This window comes from Zonotrichia albicollis, chromosome 6, assembly GCF_047830755.1.
Source record: "Zonotrichia albicollis isolate bZonAlb1 chromosome 6, bZonAlb1.hap1, whole genome shotgun sequence".
Lineage (NCBI taxonomy): Eukaryota > Metazoa > Chordata > Aves > Passeriformes > Passerellidae > Zonotrichia > Zonotrichia albicollis.
The window spans coordinates 39,893,774-39,911,951 of record NC_133824.1 but is presented as its reverse complement, the minus strand read 5'-3'; the positions used below and the strand labels follow the sequence as shown (position 1 = coordinate 39,911,951).

Here is an 18,178-nt window from a genome sequence, read left to right as displayed (position 1 = left end):
GGATTAAAGGATTATGATAATGTTCTTCAGGAACACTCAAGAAGATTAAGATGGCTTTAATAAACTGATAAGAGAGGAACACAGCTATGTTTCTGAAACCCTAATTTAGGTTCCAGGTTAACCTTTTCCCCTGGTCTCCTCTCACCAGGGTGAGAAGATCTCTTACTTTAGCAGTGCTCCACGGCTAAGCCTCTTCTCTCAATTCTACTTCTGACCCATCTGAGCAATGCAGAAAGACATTCTCCCTCCTTCTCTGGTCTTCCCAGGTATGAGGACATTACAGCTGGTTCTTCTCAGAGACCATCTCATACACAGCCTGCAAGGTGCTCTGAAGGTGCTGTCAGGGAAGTTGCTTCTCTGCATTTGACCTGGCTGAACCTTCACAGAGAGGTCCTCATGTCTTGGTTCTGATGCCAAGGTTACAGCTCCCCATGACCACACTGAGCTGGCCAACTCCATCCCCTGTAAAGGAAAAAGGGGCAGAATGGACCAACCTTGCCCTGCCTTCCCCCACATCTTTTGGGTGGAGCTGGGAGTGGGACCTGTTTGACATGTCACATGTGCCTGCAGAGGTTTATCTGGTTGTTCTGCACGAAGGGGGTTATTAGCTGACTTGGGAAACCTCCTTTGTCTTCTCCAATCTCTTCCACCCAAGCTTCCGGTCATCTGCCAGACTTTGAGAAGGCCTCTTGTGCCTTGGTTTCTCTTAAGAGTCGTAAGTTCATCACCTGTCAAACCTTCTGTGTTTGACACCCTGAAACTTTACCCCTTGCTCGCTATCTGGAGGTTGGATACCATGTTATATCTGGAGGGGCTCTGCAGTGTTGGATCACTCCTTCCTCCCGCTTCACTCATCCCTCTGCCACTGTATTATTCCAGGGTTTTTTTGTCTGTCAGCTCTTTCTATTCCCTTTTTCTTTCTTCAATGTAATTGGAAGAGCCAAAAAACATTCACAGCCTGGTGTCCTGATGGGTAAGGGAGGCAGAAAGCGATTTGGGGAGTGGGGTGTGAAAGGAAGACTAAGGGGAAAAGCTGGCTAATTTGCATCCTTTCTGAGTGCCCTGGCTCTATAGCCAAGGGACAGCAGGGGGGCTTCTGGCAAGGCGGTAGCGACGTAATGAGGTGTGTCATATCGCAGCAGGAGCCGGCCTCGCTCCCCCTCAGACCCCCTAATTAGAACTGTTTCAATTTTTAAGCCCCCTGAGGAGAGCAGGGGGGAGCGGGGTTCCTGCGGCGGCGGGACCGCCCGGTGCCCGCCGAGGGGGCTGCGCTAATTGGAATTGTGGCCAGGAGCTGCGGGACGCTCCGTGGGGCCAGGCACAGTGTGCCAGAGTGCCACCGGGCTGCCAAAATGCTTTGTGCCAGGAGGGGCTGTCACTAGCTCAGCTTCTAGGGGATTTTTTTCCCTCCTGTAATTTGTATTAACACGTTGGCAGAGGCAGCAGGGGTGTGATACAAGGGCAGAAAAGTACTGCACATCCTAATGTGGCCTCCTGCTGGGAGCTTGCATCCTGGGACTGAAGCCTGGGACACCTACCCCTGCTTTGGGAGGCAGGTCTGGTAGCCCAGGGAAGTTTGGGCTGTTAGTGCTGGAGTCACGAGCCAGAGCAATGCTGGAACCCCCATCCTCACTTTCTGTGGCTTTCCATTCTTTTCCTACAAGCTGGCAGTGTCTCCAGGTTTGGTGGCTGGTGATGAGGTCCCTGTCATGTCACCCAGTAGTGTGTCTGACTCAAGCATCTTTTCTGTATCCTGAGCTGCCATTGCAGTAGGTGCCTGCAGGTGTAAGAGCTCAATGGGACCTGCTGGCTTGCTCGGATCAGAGTGACTCGTAAGCCTCCTCTGGTCTGTGGACCAAATCCTGATTGTGGAGAGGTCAATGAAAATCTTTACGCTGGCCTTTCCAGGCACGTTATTCATAGGCCTCCTAAGTCAGATGCATTAAAGCTTCCATGGAGCAGCTTGTGGCTTCTCTCTAAAACACTATCTGGCAAGAACAGGAGGAGCCGGGTAGTAGCCCAGGCTTATTTTCTGAATGACTGCAGTGGCTTTAAAACCTAATGCCATTAAAACATCCTTGCAGTGACGTGTTCCATTAAAACTTAAGAGGACACCCTGAGCTGAATGCTCCCCAGCCTGCCTGCTGTCCTTGCAGACCTCGTGGGCTGGACATGGAGGAATCTTGTTCTTCACCTCAGAGAGCACCAAGCTGACCCCCCTCAGCTCCTGAGTTGGGGACACAGGGTATTTGTATGCCAGGCACTCCTGTGTGTGAAGCCCCTTTCCAATTCTGTGCAAGTTAGGTGCTGAGAAGCAGAGAGCTCTCTGGGGCCATCTCAGTCCAAGTACAGCTTCCCAGCACCTCTGCCTTGATGCCTGACCTCTTTCTTGAAGACAGGAGTAAAGGCCACCTTGATTTCTTATCTTCTCTTGACTTGCCAGGAGGCAAGCTGGCAGAAATACCTGTGAGCAGGCTCTGATAAACAGGCAGGTGAAATCCAGTGTGAAGTGATGAGCATGAGTGAGCAAACCTGATTTGGTGGTATGTGTGATGGGCCCCGAACTAGCTTTTACCATGCAACAGCAGAACCTTAGAGCTGAGCTAAGCTGCTTCTGTGAAACCATTAGCTCTGGGCTTGGCAGAGGTCAGAAAAAGCAAATTGAGTGTGAGGAGCTGTTGGACTGGAAACAGGGAAAGGAGGTGACATCTTGCCCTGTGCAGGTCCCTGGTGTGCCTGGCTCTCAAACATGGCACATCAGGGCTGGCCAGCATGGCCAAAGGTGTCTGTCTGTGTAACTGGTGGCTCTGTAGATACTTTGACCTGAAAAGCTCCTTAAATTAGGTCTAAATGTGGTAAAAGCTGTGGAGAAGATTAGGGAACAGGCACATGTGGTGTTTTCTGGTGAAGCAGTAAAGCTCACCCGCAGGAGCCATCAGTTAGCAGATTTGGAGCAAACCAGGGGAAGGACTTGTTCAGTGTAACTGGCAAGCCATTCTACTCCCCGCCACTGGCCACTGTGCTGTTAAATTAAAAGCTGACATGACTTCAAAAAGCAATTAGACAAATTTATGGAAGAAAGTTCTGCTGAGGGCTATTAAATACAAAGAGAAAACCTCTGGTTTGGGCTGCTCTAGAGCTGCACATGCCAGCAGGCTGGGAGAACACACCTCGAAAGTGTGGCTTGTTGCACCCTTCTGAAGACACCCAGAGATCATCCTGCTTAGCTGATGGTTGTTGTCTCCTTTCTTCTCTCTCCAGGTTCAGCACAATGAGTTGGCACTCTGGGTATTAGCAGCGTGAGGAGAATAGGACAGGTGCTGCCCTGCCCACCCCTCAGCCCTCGCTCATTCCCCCTGGGGACACGGGTGCCCTGCCCTTCCAGCCCTTGCTCCCCACTTGCCATAGAGGGGACTGGCCCGTTATGGCTGGGGACAGGCTCCCACGCAAGGTGATGGACCCCAAGAAGCTGGCCAGCCTCCTGAGGAACGGAGCCGAGGGCACCCTGGTCATCGACAGCCGCTCCTTCGTGGAGTACAACTCCTGGCACGTCCTCAGCTCCGTCAACATCTGCTGCTCCAAGCTTGTCAAGAGAAGGCTGCAGCAGGACAAGGTCTCCATCACGGAGCTCATCCAGCCTGCCTCCAAGATGAAGGTAAGGGATCTGACCCTCACCTTTCCTGGTGAGTGCTCACACCCTCTTCTCTTGTGGGATGCAGACAGGCCTAAGGGATCCTTCCCCTCCATCCCTTGACCACGGTATCTGCAGCATCTCTTTGACACCCTTTGGAGAGCTAAAGTGTGAGCTCATTTGGCCTCAGGGCTGTCCTCGGGGACCTGTTCATTGCCCCCACCCCACTGACGTGGCTCCCTGCTTCAGGAGCCCTCCCCGAGCAAGTCTAACAGGTATATCAGCTTTAGGACTTGTCTTATGACAGCAAACAAGCCCCCAAAGCCTTCCTGGAGCTGTAAACTTAATCCCCTGCTAAAAACTCTTCCCCTCCCCTCTGTCATCTCTAACTCCATTCAGGGACATGTAATCCTCCTCCCCTGTGACGCCAGAAGCTCTTATCCGGTGTCATGGCATATTATCTCTCCCAGGCTTCTCTCTATCGCTCCTGGTTAAATAATAGAGGTGGCTCTGAGCCACGGAGCTGGGCTGGAGTGCCGGCCGGAGCAGTGCCGGGTGTCCCTGCAGGGCCGGGGGCTGGGTCGTGCCCTCCTGAGCTGCTGCCGGGGGCTGTGCCCATGGGTGCCCAGATGCTGCCCCAGGGCAGTGCCCATGGGTGCCGAGATGCTGCCCTAGGGCTGTGCTGGTGGGTGCCGAGAAGCTGCCCCAGGGCTGTGCCCATGGGTGCCGAGATGCTGCCCGGGGGCTGTGCCCGTGGGTGCCGAGATGCTGCCCCAGGGCAGTGCCCATGGGTGCCGAGAAGCTGCCCCAGGGCTGTGCCCATGGGTGCCGAGATGGTGCCCCAGGGCTGCACCAGTGGGTGCCGAGATGCTGCCCGGGGGCTGTGCCCATGGGTGCCGAGATGGTGCCTCAGGGCAGTGCCCGTGGGTGCCGAGATGGTGCCCGGGGGGTGCGCCCGTGGGTCGCGCAGAGGCCACGGGACGACCCCGAGGATGGCTCACCATTCGAGGGGTGTTTTGCCATCACAGCCCTGCCAGTTCGCTCCCACCGTTCCCCCACTGCCGCCTTGTAATTTTATGGCAAAGCGAGGGTAATTCAGGCGATTAATCAAATGCTGGGCCCAGCTGGAGCCATCTGCGTCGTGTGTCCCCCCCGGCCCGCCGCCCCGAGAAGGCACCGCTGTCCGCATTGGCTGGCGGTGACATCAGCCCGCGGGATCAAGGGGACCGGCGGCGCGGGGGGGCGGCCTCGGGCCAATCTGCTGCGGGGATGCTCGGGGCTGGGCGATTCGGAGGGGATTGCGGAGACTGATTCCTGAACGGCTTTAGCTGCTCTTAAATCCCCTGGAGAATAAAGCAGAATAATCAGTTTTTCGCAAGCTCCGAGGAGCGCGGGGCGGCCGCCCTCCTCCTTGCGAGGGTCACCTCTGCAGTGGCCGCTGTCACGTGGAGCGGCAGCCGCGGCAGAACAAGCGATGCGCAGGGGGGAGGAAGAAGAGGAGGATGATAGGCAAGGGGGAAGCGTGGAAGAGTTAACATCAGCTGATGCCATCCGCCTGCAAACCTGCAGCTCGCCAGCTGCAGTGGAGCAGTGGGCTCCCAAAGGAGCCGGCTGGTCCTTGCTGGCATTCCCTACTCTGTCCCCATAGAAGGAGCGTAGAAGAATCGTTTTCTCCCGGCTCCTGGATCATTGCATAATGGTCCACGTACTGGCTGGGGATGTGATTGTAACCAGGGATGCTAGGAGAAGAGGAGAGAGGCGTTGCCATCCCTTTAATTCCTTTCTGCTTTTCTTTTGGATGCGGCTGAAATGCCTCCTGGCACATCCATGGGCAGGAGGCTGCATGTCCCCACTGCTGCTGCTGCTCTGCGCAGCCCCTGCCGTGCCCACGGCTTGCTGGCTCTCCCAACACATGCAGCTCAGGAATTAATTAAGCTTCAGGACACCCTTGAGAGGTTAAGCCACTTGTCCTGGGAAGCTGGGGTGGGATACTGGGAGGGATCATTGCCCTATTCTCATCTGGCATAAAGCAGGGGGGGGTGGCTGTGCCTTGGGCTGTCCAAGCCTTTCTGTGCATGCACTTGTGTGTTTGCATTTTGGGGTGATGAGCTCTCTTCTCGCCCCCTTTCCTTCTCCCCACCTCCCATTTCAGTCAGACTGTATTTTGGGACCCCGAGAAATCAGTGTGAGCTGCTACCGCGAGGTGCACAGATCCTCAGAAGGGGATGCTGAAACTGATTTACACCTCTGACACCCGGTGTCATTTCCCTGCCTCCTCTGCCTCGGCTGGCCAACATCCCCCAGCCCTGCTGTGCCCCTGGCTCCTCGGTGCTGGGGGCGGGGGGCACGGCTGGCCTGGGGAGCAGATGGCAGGAAGGGTGACATCAGTAGCGCGATTGTCCGGCCCCATTATTCCTCCTGACGGGCCTCCCGCCCTCCTCCTGTTTCCTGCTCCCGGGGCTGCCGAGACACAGGCGGATGGCAGCGACGCGGGCAGCCACAGGGCAGCCACAGGGCAGCCCCGAGCCCGAGCCTCGTCCCACTCCTCCTCATCGCCAGCAAAGAGAGCTGAACCTGCTCATCCCATCCCAGCGATGCTAGGCGAGGTGTTCGCCTCCTGGGGAACAACACGGGCTGATGCAGGGCAGAGCATTTGGGCAAACCCCACCTGGCCGCCAACGCCGCTCCTCCTGCCTGCGTGCTGGCAGGGGTGGGTGGGAGAATTTGTCTAATTTGCTTTTCCCAGTGCTTACTCTCTCCTTTTCCATGCTGCAGTTAAGGAAGGGTACCATCAGCAATGCTTCTGTGGGCTGCAGTTTGGAGTGATGCTGTGGGTAACAGCAGCTTTTTTTTGGAGCTAGGAGAGGAAAGGACCATTTGGGAGGAAAGAAGAAGCAGAGACATTTAAAATCCCTTTCTTTTTTTCAATGAATTATGCCTATGATCCCACGATTGTGGCAGTTGCCATAGCCACTGCTCCCCAAGCCCTCATGTGGACCATCTTCCCATGGTGCCCAATCTGGGAAAAGCTGCAGCAGCAATTCCTCTTGCAGTCATTTCCCTCCACACAGAAATGGTACCAACATAACTGCTTCTGGTTGGTTTTAAACCCTTCTCCCAGTGCTGACAGTAATAAACTCTCACAATAATAAATTCCTATAACAACTGGAATAATTCAGCTCCTCCAGTGCTGTTTGGAGAGCAGAGGTTATGGGAAATTTCTGCTTGGGTTTTTCACTAGCATTTCTTTAGGGAAATGTTGAAAATTTTACTTCTTCAAGATCCCCCTGGAAAGTCCACCTCTCAACCACTTCCTGAAATGGAGCAATCTCCAGAGCAGCTACAGCCATGCTTTGAGGCAAGACAAGGGTCTCTTCAGGTGATAGGAATATTTATTTATTTGCAGTAGGAGCTTGGCTCTGCAAGCAGCTGTTTTGCTTGAGGGAAAGCTGGGGCTTATTTTTGAGCCTTGTGCCTGGCTGCTCTTTATGTTGATGGAAGCCCTGTTGTTTCAGTGGGGTGATTCACTGTGTTTTGAAACAATACGTGACTGAGATGTCAGTAGTAATTGGGATAATAATAATAGCTCACTCTTATCTTAGCCTGGATCACCTGTAGAGCATCATTATCCCTGCTTGGCAGCTGGGGAGAGACAGAGTTGGGACCCGAGCTGTGTTAACCACGCAGTGCTGGGGACTGGTGTCCATGTGGGAGTTACCTCCAGCCAGAGTGGGGACAGTGATGGGCGGCACAGGGCTTGGCACAAAGGCAGTGAATCGATGCTCTCAGCTGGGGTTTGGTTGGAGCTGCTGGTCCTGGCTGCTCATATCCCTCCAGCCAGGATTTTAGTAGGGAGGAGGTTTGTTCTTGGGGAGCTGCTCTGGGGCACCTCCAGCACTGGAGTGGGCCAGCAGCTTTTCAAAGGCGTGTATGGGTTTGCAGGCTCCACTCAACATCTATCTGGAGCCAAAAGACTTGCTTCATCTTGGCCTTCCTGTCCCTTGCTAGATGGATGTGGGGGCCCTGTTTGGAAGGTGATGCCTGGGATTACTTCAGCAGTTTTGGGGTGACAGCAGTCCCCATGAAAGTGTTGCTTCTCAGAAGAATACCTGTTTTCAACTATGTCACTGTGCCAGCACCTGGCAGAAGCAGGAATCTAGTATGGTGCATCTCTTCATCTTTACCCTCCTCTGCCCAGTTAGCTTTTAGCCTCACTATGTTTAAAGCCAGGGATGGGGTGTTTCAGGAGGGCATGAGATTAATGGGAGACCTATGTGCTTGATTAAACATCCGTGTCTTATTTCCCTTTGTGGTGAGGAGCTGGGATGCCAGTGCATCCTTGTATGCTCCATGAGAGCTCCTCAGGACTTTCCTGCAGGTATCCTCACCCCAGCAAGCCAGGTATTTATTTTCTGCAGCCAGGCCATGAGAGGCTAGCACTTGTTTGGCATTTGCATTGAGTGAAACCTTATAACTTTAATAAGATGTAAACCGTTGTGGGATCTCAGCACCTCAGGACTGAGGTGCCGAGCCACCGAGACCACCCTTGGGGGGCTCGGGAGTCCTGGAATGTTGCCAGAAGTGTCTGGTGGCTGGACTTTGATCCTACACAGGAGACGACACCTGTATGAGGACAGGAGGATTTCACCGGGGTGAATGGAGAAGGGATAAGTTAATTAGAGAGTGAAACACAGGGTTTAGGATTTCTGTACAGGGGGGTTTAGAGAAGTAAGATGGAGGAATTGGGGCGTGTCCTGTCCTTCTTCTTCTTCTTCTTCTTCTCCTCCATCTTCTGGTGATGGTGGCACTTTGGGATTGGTCATTACTAAAAGTGCACCGGGCAATAAGAATAAAAGGTATTGGGGAAAAATGATAAATATTGTACACGTAACTATGGGTATAAAGATAGGTGACTGTCCGGAGGGCAGGACAGTGTGCTCATGGCTGGCTGCTGAGCAGACCTCTGTCGGGCCGAAAGAAAATCTTTTAGATAAACAATTAATAAACATAAAGACCGAAAGAAGAACTGAAGCCTCTTCTCGTCCTTTGATACGCGGGCTGCCCCAAGGCCACTCCGGGCCCTTCCAGGCCCTCCAAACAGCCGAAAACCGGACAAACCGTGTTGCACATCTCTGCCGTCGCACAGCAACCCTGCAGTAATGGCCCAAACAAAGCCTGCCCGTGTGGAGGAAACACTAAATCCTATTGTGGGATGATGCTGCTCAGCCAGAGCTGGTATCTCTCCTGCCTGGACTGTGCAGCTGGGATGAGCCCCTGCCCCACTGCAGAGTGGTTCCCGCCTCACTGTGCATTTGGGGAAAGATGTTTTTGCTGGCATGGGACTTCAGGCTGAGAGCTGGGTCTTTGGGATATGCTAGGGAGCCTTGAAGGGCTAGGCAGCTGCTGAAGACTGGTAGGTTCCCCGTTCTGAACCAGCTTGACAGCCAGCGTGTTTCCCTCCAGCTGTGCTTGGATGACCTCCCACAAAAGTCCTGCGTCAGGATTGGCTGAGGAAAAGATGCTGGAGTAGATCCTCATCTGGCTTATCTCAGGTGGCTCCAGTCATTTTTCAGTGTCTTATTTTAGAATTCCCATGTCCTTTTCCCTCTTATGCTGCCCTTTCATGCCTCCTGTCATGCTGCTGAGCCGTGGGGCCGGTTTTGCCTTGCAGTGCCTGTGCCGGGCTGGGGACAGGTGTGTCCTGTGAGCCCCTCCTGGAGCACAGCTGTGCGTGGCGCCCCAACGGGGATTCCTGCTGCTGCGGGGCTGTCCTTCCGCTGCGGCGCAGAGATCTGATGAGCTCAGCTAAACCAGTGCTCCCTGCAGCTTCATTTGGATGGTGCTCACGTTGCTGAGCAGGGAAGCACCTGCAGCAGGGTGGGAAAGCAGCATTAATAATAACAGCAACCCTGAGCGAATCTGCTCTGGTGGTGAGATAGGGCTTGGCAGTGAGACAACAAAATGAGGCAGGTGTCCATGTGTCCATGAGTGGTACCTTGTTCAAGTGGTCTCCTAGAAACATTTTGGAGAGGGCTTGGCACAGGGTGGCCAGTGGGCAGCTCCAGCACTAGCTGCTGGAGAGAGATCAGCTTGCTCACATTCCCTCCTTCCCTGCTTGCTGCTGCCTCTCCCTCCTCTCCTCCTCTGGCTGGAAGGGCAGGTGCTCTCAGGGCAGATGTGTGCCCTACACCCAGCTCTTCAGCAGATGAGCTGAGCTGTGCCTCTGTGAGGATTTTTATCTCCTTTTGATGCATGGACCTTCAGGTAGGTGTGGGAGTATCTGTCTGTGCCTTGAGTGCTCTCATTGCAATCCAGTCATCACCAGGCGTGCCTGCAGGTTAGCCCACCATCTCCCCTGCCCCAGTTTATCCCTGCAGTGGTGAGCAGCTAGGAGCAGTTTGTGGTATGTAAAATCACATGAGAGCAGCCCAGGAGCTCCTTCTGCTCTTCCCAGTTTATCCCTGCAGTGTGCAGGCCCCAGCACACATTACAAAAGGAAGAAAGCACATCACCTGGAACATCCACTAAGTAATATAAGAGATTTTCCCTTTCCTTCAGCCCTTAGGGGTGATCTGCAGGTTTGGGGAGATGTGCAGTGGAAAGGTGTCCCCAGGCTGAGCCCTGAGGAGCTGTTGATCCAGCCCCCTCTGACTCCAGCCACAGCACTAGGGCTGTGTTGGGAGCATCCCTGCCTGCAGAACCACTCCCAAATCCCTGTGTTCCTGTCCCTGTGACACCAAACTGAGGAGGAGTATCTGAGGGCAAAAGTTGGCCGGGGAGTAAGTGGTGGAAGAAGTTGTGGTGATTTCTGGGATGCAGTTAAGTAACAGTAAGCTAAGGGTGGCCGATGGGGAGGAGTGACCCTCTTTTGGGTAGGATGCTCAAAAGCACTCGTAGTTGGTGAGTGTGGCAATGGGCACCTCTACTGACATTTACCTGCAGCCATGGAGCAGAGTCCCAGCCTGGCTGGACACTCCATTTGGTGGTCAAAACCAGCTTGTGGAAATGGTGTGGAGCTGGAATTTCCTGCTTGTGTGACCACTAAATTCAACTTTGCTTCCCACAGTGCTGTGGAATCCTCAGTGCTCAGCCAATTTCTCTGATGCCCTGTTTTTTGCCACTCTCCTGCAGGTGGAGGCGGAGGACCACCAGGATGTGGTGGTCTACGACCAGAGCACGCGGGACGTCACCGGCTTGGCTGCTGACAGCTTCCTCTCCATCCTCCTGGGCAAGCTGGACAGCTGCTTCCACAGCGTCTCCATCCTCACAGGTAGGAGCCCTGGGTACCACTGCATCTCTGGGGGCATCAGCCTGGAGTCACGGAGGTGTGTCCATGTGCACAAGGACTCTCACCCTTGCCACCAGTGGCTGTGGTGGGGGAAGGCAGCCCTGCATGCAGGCTGAGGAGGCTCAGCCCACGCTGGCATCACTGGGTCGTCCCCATGCCCTCGTTCCTTGCACTGTCCATCTCACCACCAGCCAGGGTGAATGAAAGAGGAGGGAACAGAGGAGCTGTGGTGGCATGGATCCAGCCATCCAAAAGCTGCCCTTTGTTCTCCCATCCCTGTGTTGCTTCATCCCTGGTCAGTGTGCCAAGGAACAGACCCGGTTCAGGCACTCTGCTCCCTCTTGCTGCTGTCAAAGGGAGGGCAGGAGAAGAAATCCATGGATGTACTGGAAAGGAGAAGGATGGCAGGGGCAGAGGGTCATCCCTGAGTGAGTCAGGGTCTGCTGGACATGATGCTCTCTGGGCACAAATGTGCAGGCAGGAGGAGGCACGTGCTGCCCTAATTACAGCCCTTCTGCAGTGAGGCAGGTGACTGATGAATGAAAAGCTCCATCCCAACAGAGAAGAGAAGAGAGAGGCAGGGAACTCTCTGAGGGAGAGCTGAAGATGTCTTTGATTCCCCTTAGCTGGGACAGCCAGGCATCTGCCCTGATGGCTGCCTGCCTTTGAGCTTTCTGCCCATGGATGGGTGGGCAGGCACTGCCCTGTGCAGCCCTGCAGTCCCACTGAGCTCAGAAGCACAGAGATGGGAATCACCTCTGTCCCTCAAGCCTGTCCTCATGTGTGGGCATTGGATACTGCTTTGGGGCTGAGGCAGAGGGTCCCAATCTCTTCACCCTGGGACACCACAGGGATGGAGGGAACTGCCACACCCACAGAGTGACAGATGCTGGGGAAGGGTAATTGTGGGGGGAAGGTAGCATGGGCGAATGGCATTCAGGGAGCCCTGCCCATGCAAGGCAGGGGTAAGTGCTGTTGAATTAGAGCAGCTGCATTGTGAAAGGGGGGAGAACAGAGTAGAGAAACAGCAGGATTAAACCCCCTGGCCCTGGGTTCTACCAACAAACCAAGCAGGGACTACACAAAATCATGTTCAAGCTAATTATTGTGGCCTGGGTTGCAGGAGCTCTGCTGAGGCCAGTGCTGGAGGAGGCCTCCCTGAGCTGGCTGTGGCAGCCCCTGGCCTGCCTCAGTAGCTGTGCCTGCGGTTCCAAGGTCGCTGTGGAATAAACTAAGGCACAGCTTGGCAGGAGAAGGAAGTGGTAGATTCAGTTGCATCTGGGAAGGAACCTGCTTAGTCATGGGGATGGGTCAGGAAATAGCCTTGGTGGTGTCACCCTGGCACCCCCTTTCCCAGGGCTGGGTGAGGAGCAGAGCTGGGTGCTGGCTGCAAACCCCTGCTCCCCACACCAAGTCCTCCTGGAGCTGGCCAGGGCTGTGTGAGGTGTCCCTGAAAACCCCAGAGCCTCTTCCTCCCTTAAGGCCTGGGGGAGCCTCACAGTGCCAGTGCCCCCCAGCTGCATGCACAGCACTCTCCAGCAGCGTGCCACCCCCTCAGCCATCAGCACGCCACCAGCAAACCCCTGCCAGGAAACCTGCTGCCCCTCACTTGGGCACACACCTCCTCCATCATCAGGACAGCCATCTCCATCCTCCTGGGCTGCAGGAGCCCCAAGCAGGAGTGTGGGTGTGCTAGGCACCAAGCAAAGCTCAGGCCTCCCAAATGAAAAGCGCAGCAGGACCTCAGCCTCACGTGGAACATGGGCCACCAGCAGGGGGAAAAGCTGGAGCTGAAATGTGGAACACTGGGTCATGGCGGCGTGTTTCACATGGAAACCATGACTGGAATGGCTGTGCAGAGCATCCAGGGGAGGCTGGGCACGCTTGGTGACAGGCACAGCCTCCTCCTGCCTGCGCTGTGGGCAGCAGTGGGCTGGTGTAGAGACAGCTCTGGAGTGCTTGGGGGGCTGGGGCAGGATGTGTGAGTGGGCCTGATTCTGAACCCTTGCCCTTGTGAGGTTTAACCCCTTGGTCTGTCCCTTCTGGCCTCAAGCACCTTGTCCTGCCCCAGCCCATTTGGTGTCTCAGAAGAAGTGCCTGAGTTCTCCTTGGAGGTGCTTTGTGAACCCAGTGAGTTGGCAATCCCAAAATTGGGAACATTTCAGCCTGTCCCTCAGTGGGTGCCATTACCTCAGGGAAGCTATCCTGAGGGTCCCCAGTTCAGTGTGGCAGCCCTGCAGAGCCCCTCTGTGCTGCCCCTCTCAGCTCTCTCAGCCCAGCAGATGCAGGGGTCTGTGCCTCCATGTCCCCATCTCATGCAAACACCAGGCTTGGCTGTTCCTGCTCACCTCCAGGCCAGCAACCTTCTGACCCTTGAAGCAGCTGATGGAGGCTGATGGGTGAGGACAGGGGAGCTGGGGGTGGCAGGGCTGGTGCCAGGGACTCCTCAAGGGTTAACAGCCCAGAAGCAGCGATTCCAGTGGCTGGCAGGGAAGAATCTGAGTCAATTATTCCCAGTCTTGGAAATCATCAGCTTCTCGTCTTTTTTCTTTTTTTTTTTTTTTTTAATTGTGTAAGTATAAATAGTGCTGCTTGCTGCCTTCCATCCGTGGGAGCAGAAAGACTGTTGATTTATATGGTTTTCCTGACATCACATGAAGTGGTGGAAAACTGAATGGAGCCAACATTTTTCCTGCATTACGTAATGCCCCCTCCCTCCCAGCCCAGCTCTGCTATTCCTGCAGGAGCCTGACTGTTCTTTAACCTTTGTTTACTTCAGCACAAACCCTTGCTTTTTTGCTTTTTTTTTTCTGTTTTTTTTCCTTTTTTTCCTTTTTTTTTTTTTATTTTGCTATATTTTTCCTCCCTTATTCTTCCCCTTTGTAATTCCTCCCCTTATTCTTCCCATCTTGTAATCACCCGCTTGGGTTTTATTAAGAGGCATTATCTGCTTCTGAAGCAGGAGCAGCAGCAGCAGTCTGGCTCCATTGCTCCTGACAGCTCCCATGTGCCAGCTCTGCTATGGGAGCCTGTCTAGAGCCCTGTGTGGTGCTGAGCTGGTGAGTGCTGAGCTTCACCAGCTCCTCTCCATTTGTCCAACTACAGCAGGCAGTGTGGAGATTTTCTTCTGCTCCTATTCAGTGACTAAAAGTGACAGCTGAGGGCTTGGGATGCTGGTCCAGGTGATGCTCAGCCTCCCATCCTGTCCCTACTCCTGGTCCTTTGCTGAGCACCGGGCTCCTCTCTCCCACGCTGGAAGCCGTGTGCCAGCTGGAGATAAAACCAGGATGGCAGAGTGGCCAGCAGTGGCACACAAGGGGGACTTGGGACCCCCCTTGCCTGACAGAGGCTCTTTCTGCTAAGTTCCATGTGCTGGGGGAGCTTTTCCTCTGCGATATCGCACTCCGACCTGAAACAGGCCCCTCAGCTGCGTTCTGAGCTCCAGTCATGAGCTTTTCATCTGGCTCGGGAGCGCCTGTGAGATCATCTTCAGCGCCCCCCCCCCCCGCTTTTGTACCAATTCTTCAAGGAATGTTTAAATTTTCCAGTCCTGTTCTTTCTAAATTTGGAGCGTCTGTTTACTCCCAGGATTCGGAAAGAATGTAACAATATCATCAGCGACAAATCCCTCCCAGCCCTTCACTCGCCATCCTCCTCAGCGAGCAGGCTGGCTGTGACCCAGGCTCTCCAGCCCGGCCGTGCCATGGCCCTCCAGCACGGCTGCACACAGTTGTAATTGCATGGCTGCCGTCATCTGGGTGGGGGCTGAGATTTTGGGGATTTTGGGGAATCTACCAAAGGCAGGTGACTTTGCCGCAGGCAAAAAGAAGCAGTGAGAAAGGAAAGGGGATTTCCATTGCAGGAGCTGACTTGGGCTGCCCAGGCATGAGTGGGTTTAGCACTGAAGCACTGGCTGGAATTATTTTAGACACAAGGGCTCAGAGATAGATTATTTTAATTTTAAAAAGGGGAAAAATGAAGGAAGGAAAGAGAAAACACTTTTTTCTGTATAGGGACAGCACTAAAAAGAGGTTAAACATCAGGGTGACTGAACATGGCTTTGCTCATCCTTGGCTGAAAATTCCGTAATGCTTTCTCGTGTCGTGTTGGTGAGAAGCCACATGCCAGCTACACATTCCCTTGCTGCCTGCTCCTCTTGAAATATATTGGGCTGGAGAATGAAAAGATGAATGAAAAAAGCCAAGCTAGGCAGGTGTGAAAGAAAGCAGGGCAGAGGCAGGGCAGAGCAGAGGGGGCTTGCCTTCAGTCCGGTCTCAGAGGTTGGAATGACAGCCTGTGCATCCAAAGGTTGTCATGGTATATCCTGAAGATAAAAGCTTAGCAAGATCCACAACCAGGATTGTGGATCCACAACCCACACACTGGTCACAGAATCACAAAATATTCTGAGTTGGAAGGGACCCACAAGTATCAAGTCCAACTCTAAGTGAATGACCCATACAGGAATCAAGCCCTCAAACCTATGGGTGTCACTAGCACAGTGCTCTACCCAGGTTAGCAAATCTCAGGGTTTATCAGTCACAAGCTGTCTGATGGGAGTGGGGAGGCAGGACCTGGTGATTTGATGGTCAGTTCCTCATCACCCACTCTGCACAGCATCACAATTTCACCTGTTGAGTTTGGGCTCTCAGTGTGTCTGCTGGAGACACAGCATGTGCAGAATGCACAAGCTGGTGGGTTTTGTCCCCTGACTCCAGCAGAGCCTCTGCTCAGTACATGGGCCTCAAGGTGCCCTTGGAGGTCAAGCATTATGGCTATTTCAGGTACCCTCAGTCTGTAATGTCTAAGAGCATTTGGGGACTTTGTGGCATGAATCCATCAGATGTACCTACAAGATTTTCCTTCAAGTCTGATTACTGTCTCTGAACCTCCTGCAAGCACCTCTGTCCACCTGTGGCCATCTCCATCCCACAGCATCCTGTAATGAACCCAAAGAAGCAGATGCTCAGCTGGCAGGAGTGTGGGTATGAATAAGGAGGGTATGGAAGTGGGATGGGACAGGAAAAAGAGCTCCCCCAGGACTCTCAATTTCTTGCTTTTCCCAGACTTGGGAGTTTTGAAGAACTAGCTTTGTAAATAATGTGAATGGGGATTCTGGTTGTTCTTCATGTAAAATTGCCCACATGATGGTCAGGAATGGAAGAAGGGTAAGAAGGGCTGTGCAGGGGCTTCCATCCATCTTTTCTTCAGGCTGTAGGTGGTGAGGTGCATGGGGATTATCTGTTGTGATGTTTTTCTTATCACTGTTCAGAGGACTGGAGGTAGTACACTGATAGGGAAAGGCATTTTTTAAAAAATCTAATGGGAATACCAGGGTTTGTGATTTTTACAATCCTGGAGGTTTAGGTAACTCTCTGAACCTCCCTTTCTCTCATGCAAAACACCCCTGGAGGAGTTGCTTCCTTTCCTACAGCAAAGCCATCTGGGAGCACTTTAGCCAGGGCAGGACTGTGTGTTCTTGCCCTCTAGCCCCTCTTCAGTGGGTGCTGGCATCCAGCTTCAGACACTCACCCTGGTGGGTGCCCTGGGGAGTGCCCCCAGTCTCAGTCCAAGGCACAGAGGAGGAGTAAGGTGCCCCTTCTCACGCTGAGCCCAAGCAGGAGATGCCTGGGAGGCTTTGGGCCCTGTGGGAGCAGTGCCTGCATCCCTGGGAGGGGTTAAGCCAGGTCACGTATGTGCAGGGCTGATTGTATTCCAGACCTATGCTCTAAACCTCCCTGTTTAGCAACGCTGTCGTCAGACAACTTGTTTTCCCGATTCTATAATTACCCTGAGGAGCTTCCCCTCCCCCTCTGGCCGTGTTTTTTAACCATTGGACCCAGAAAAGGCAAGCAAAAGGGTCAAAGGCAGAGTGGGACAGAGGAGAAGGGGCGTAGGGAAGAGCAGCCCTCTGATTGCTATGCCTTGGAAAACTGCTGTGTAATTTCATTTCTCATTTCTGGAAGGTCAAGGGGAGGAAGGCAACTTCCCCAGTAAGAGATCCTGATGGGCAGGGGCCACTGCCCAGTTACAGTTTCCTTCCTTTTGAGAAATCTGCCTCCCCTCATCCGCCTCCCCCTTGTCCCTGGGCCTGTGCTGCTTGCTTGCAAAAGGTCGTCACTGGCAATTATTACCAGGTCCCAGTGCTGGGTGGAGAGAGGAACCGCTGGCCCTGCCCAGCTGGGCTTGTGCCGGGCTATAGGCACTGTCCTGACAGGGTGTGTAGGTGCTGGACAGGGACTCATGCTGCTCCCTGCTCTTGCAGGAGGATTGCATGAATCTGTGCAACCCATTGCAGCAGATGTTTTTCCAGTGAGTGCTGTGGCAATGAGAGTGAAGTGAGGCTGTGGCAATGAGAGTGAAGTGAGGCTGACTAGGCTGGGCATCTCTCCTTGGATGATGCACCTCTTGTCTGATAAATAGGGGCTTGGGGCAGGATGGGTGACATCCTGGCCAGGAGGAGCACCTGGGGAAAAGGGACAAGGTGCAGCAGCTGATAAATGGAATGTATTTCTGCACTATGGATGTTGCCTTTTATCCCTCTGCTTGCCAGCTTCCCCATGCCCCAGGTGCCAACCCCTATACTGGTTTTGGCAGAAGGGTGTAGAAAATGGAGAGAGAGCAGAGAGGAGGACGCTGCCTGGGGAATGGTGGCTGCAGGGGGCATCTCCATGTGGCTGGGCTTCACACTGGAGGAGGAAAGGGGCTGCCGGCTATCTGTGCTTGCTTGTCTTTTGCTGAGGATTGAGGGGTGTGGGACACTGGTAAGCCTCCTGCATTGAGCTCTACTTGGTGGTGTCCTGCCCAGCTTCCCACCTGGTGCTCCCAGGAGCTCTGAACTGAAGTCTCAGTCCAAACATATCATGAAGGACACTGGCATTACCAAAATAACTTATGGCCAGGGCTCTTGGAGATGGAGGGAGATGGACAACCAGAGGGGCAGTGAGAAAAGGCAAATTTTGTTCACGCATCGCTGGGTCAGGGGCAGGTTGAGTATTGCACCCCCTAATTCACTACATGCTTCCTGCCGCATCCCCCTTGCTCACTGCCACTGCCCAGTGACCCCGGTAGAGTGACTAGGTGCCCCAGCCACAGCCACTGGAGCATGTCCCAACTGGATCCCCCACCAACACGGGCAGAGCTCTGCTGGGGCAGTGGCAGTGGGACACTGAGGGATCTCCATCCCTGGCAGGCGTTGGCACTGGCCACCAGCATCATGCGCCCTCCCTTGTAGTGACAGTGGTGGCAAATGTGGGGGA

General features: G+C 54.0%; 1 protein-coding gene across 4 annotated transcripts in view; it reads left to right on the top strand.

Moving 5' to 3' along the window:
* DUSP8 (dual specificity phosphatase 8) overlaps nt 1-18,178 on the top strand; it is a 47,068-nt gene that overhangs the window by 10,999 nt on the left and 17,891 nt on the right. For all 4 annotated transcript variants that reach the window (XM_074543305.1, XM_074543306.1, XM_005486552.4 and 1 more), the window contains exons 2-3: nt 3,262-3,655; nt 10,763-10,901. In XM_074543305.1, coding sequence (XP_074399406.1) covers nt 3,425-3,655; nt 10,763-10,901 — 370 coding nt within the window. In that variant the 5' untranslated portion in view covers nt 3,262-3,424. The remainder of the gene's footprint in view (nt 1-3,261; nt 3,656-10,762; nt 10,902-18,178) is intronic.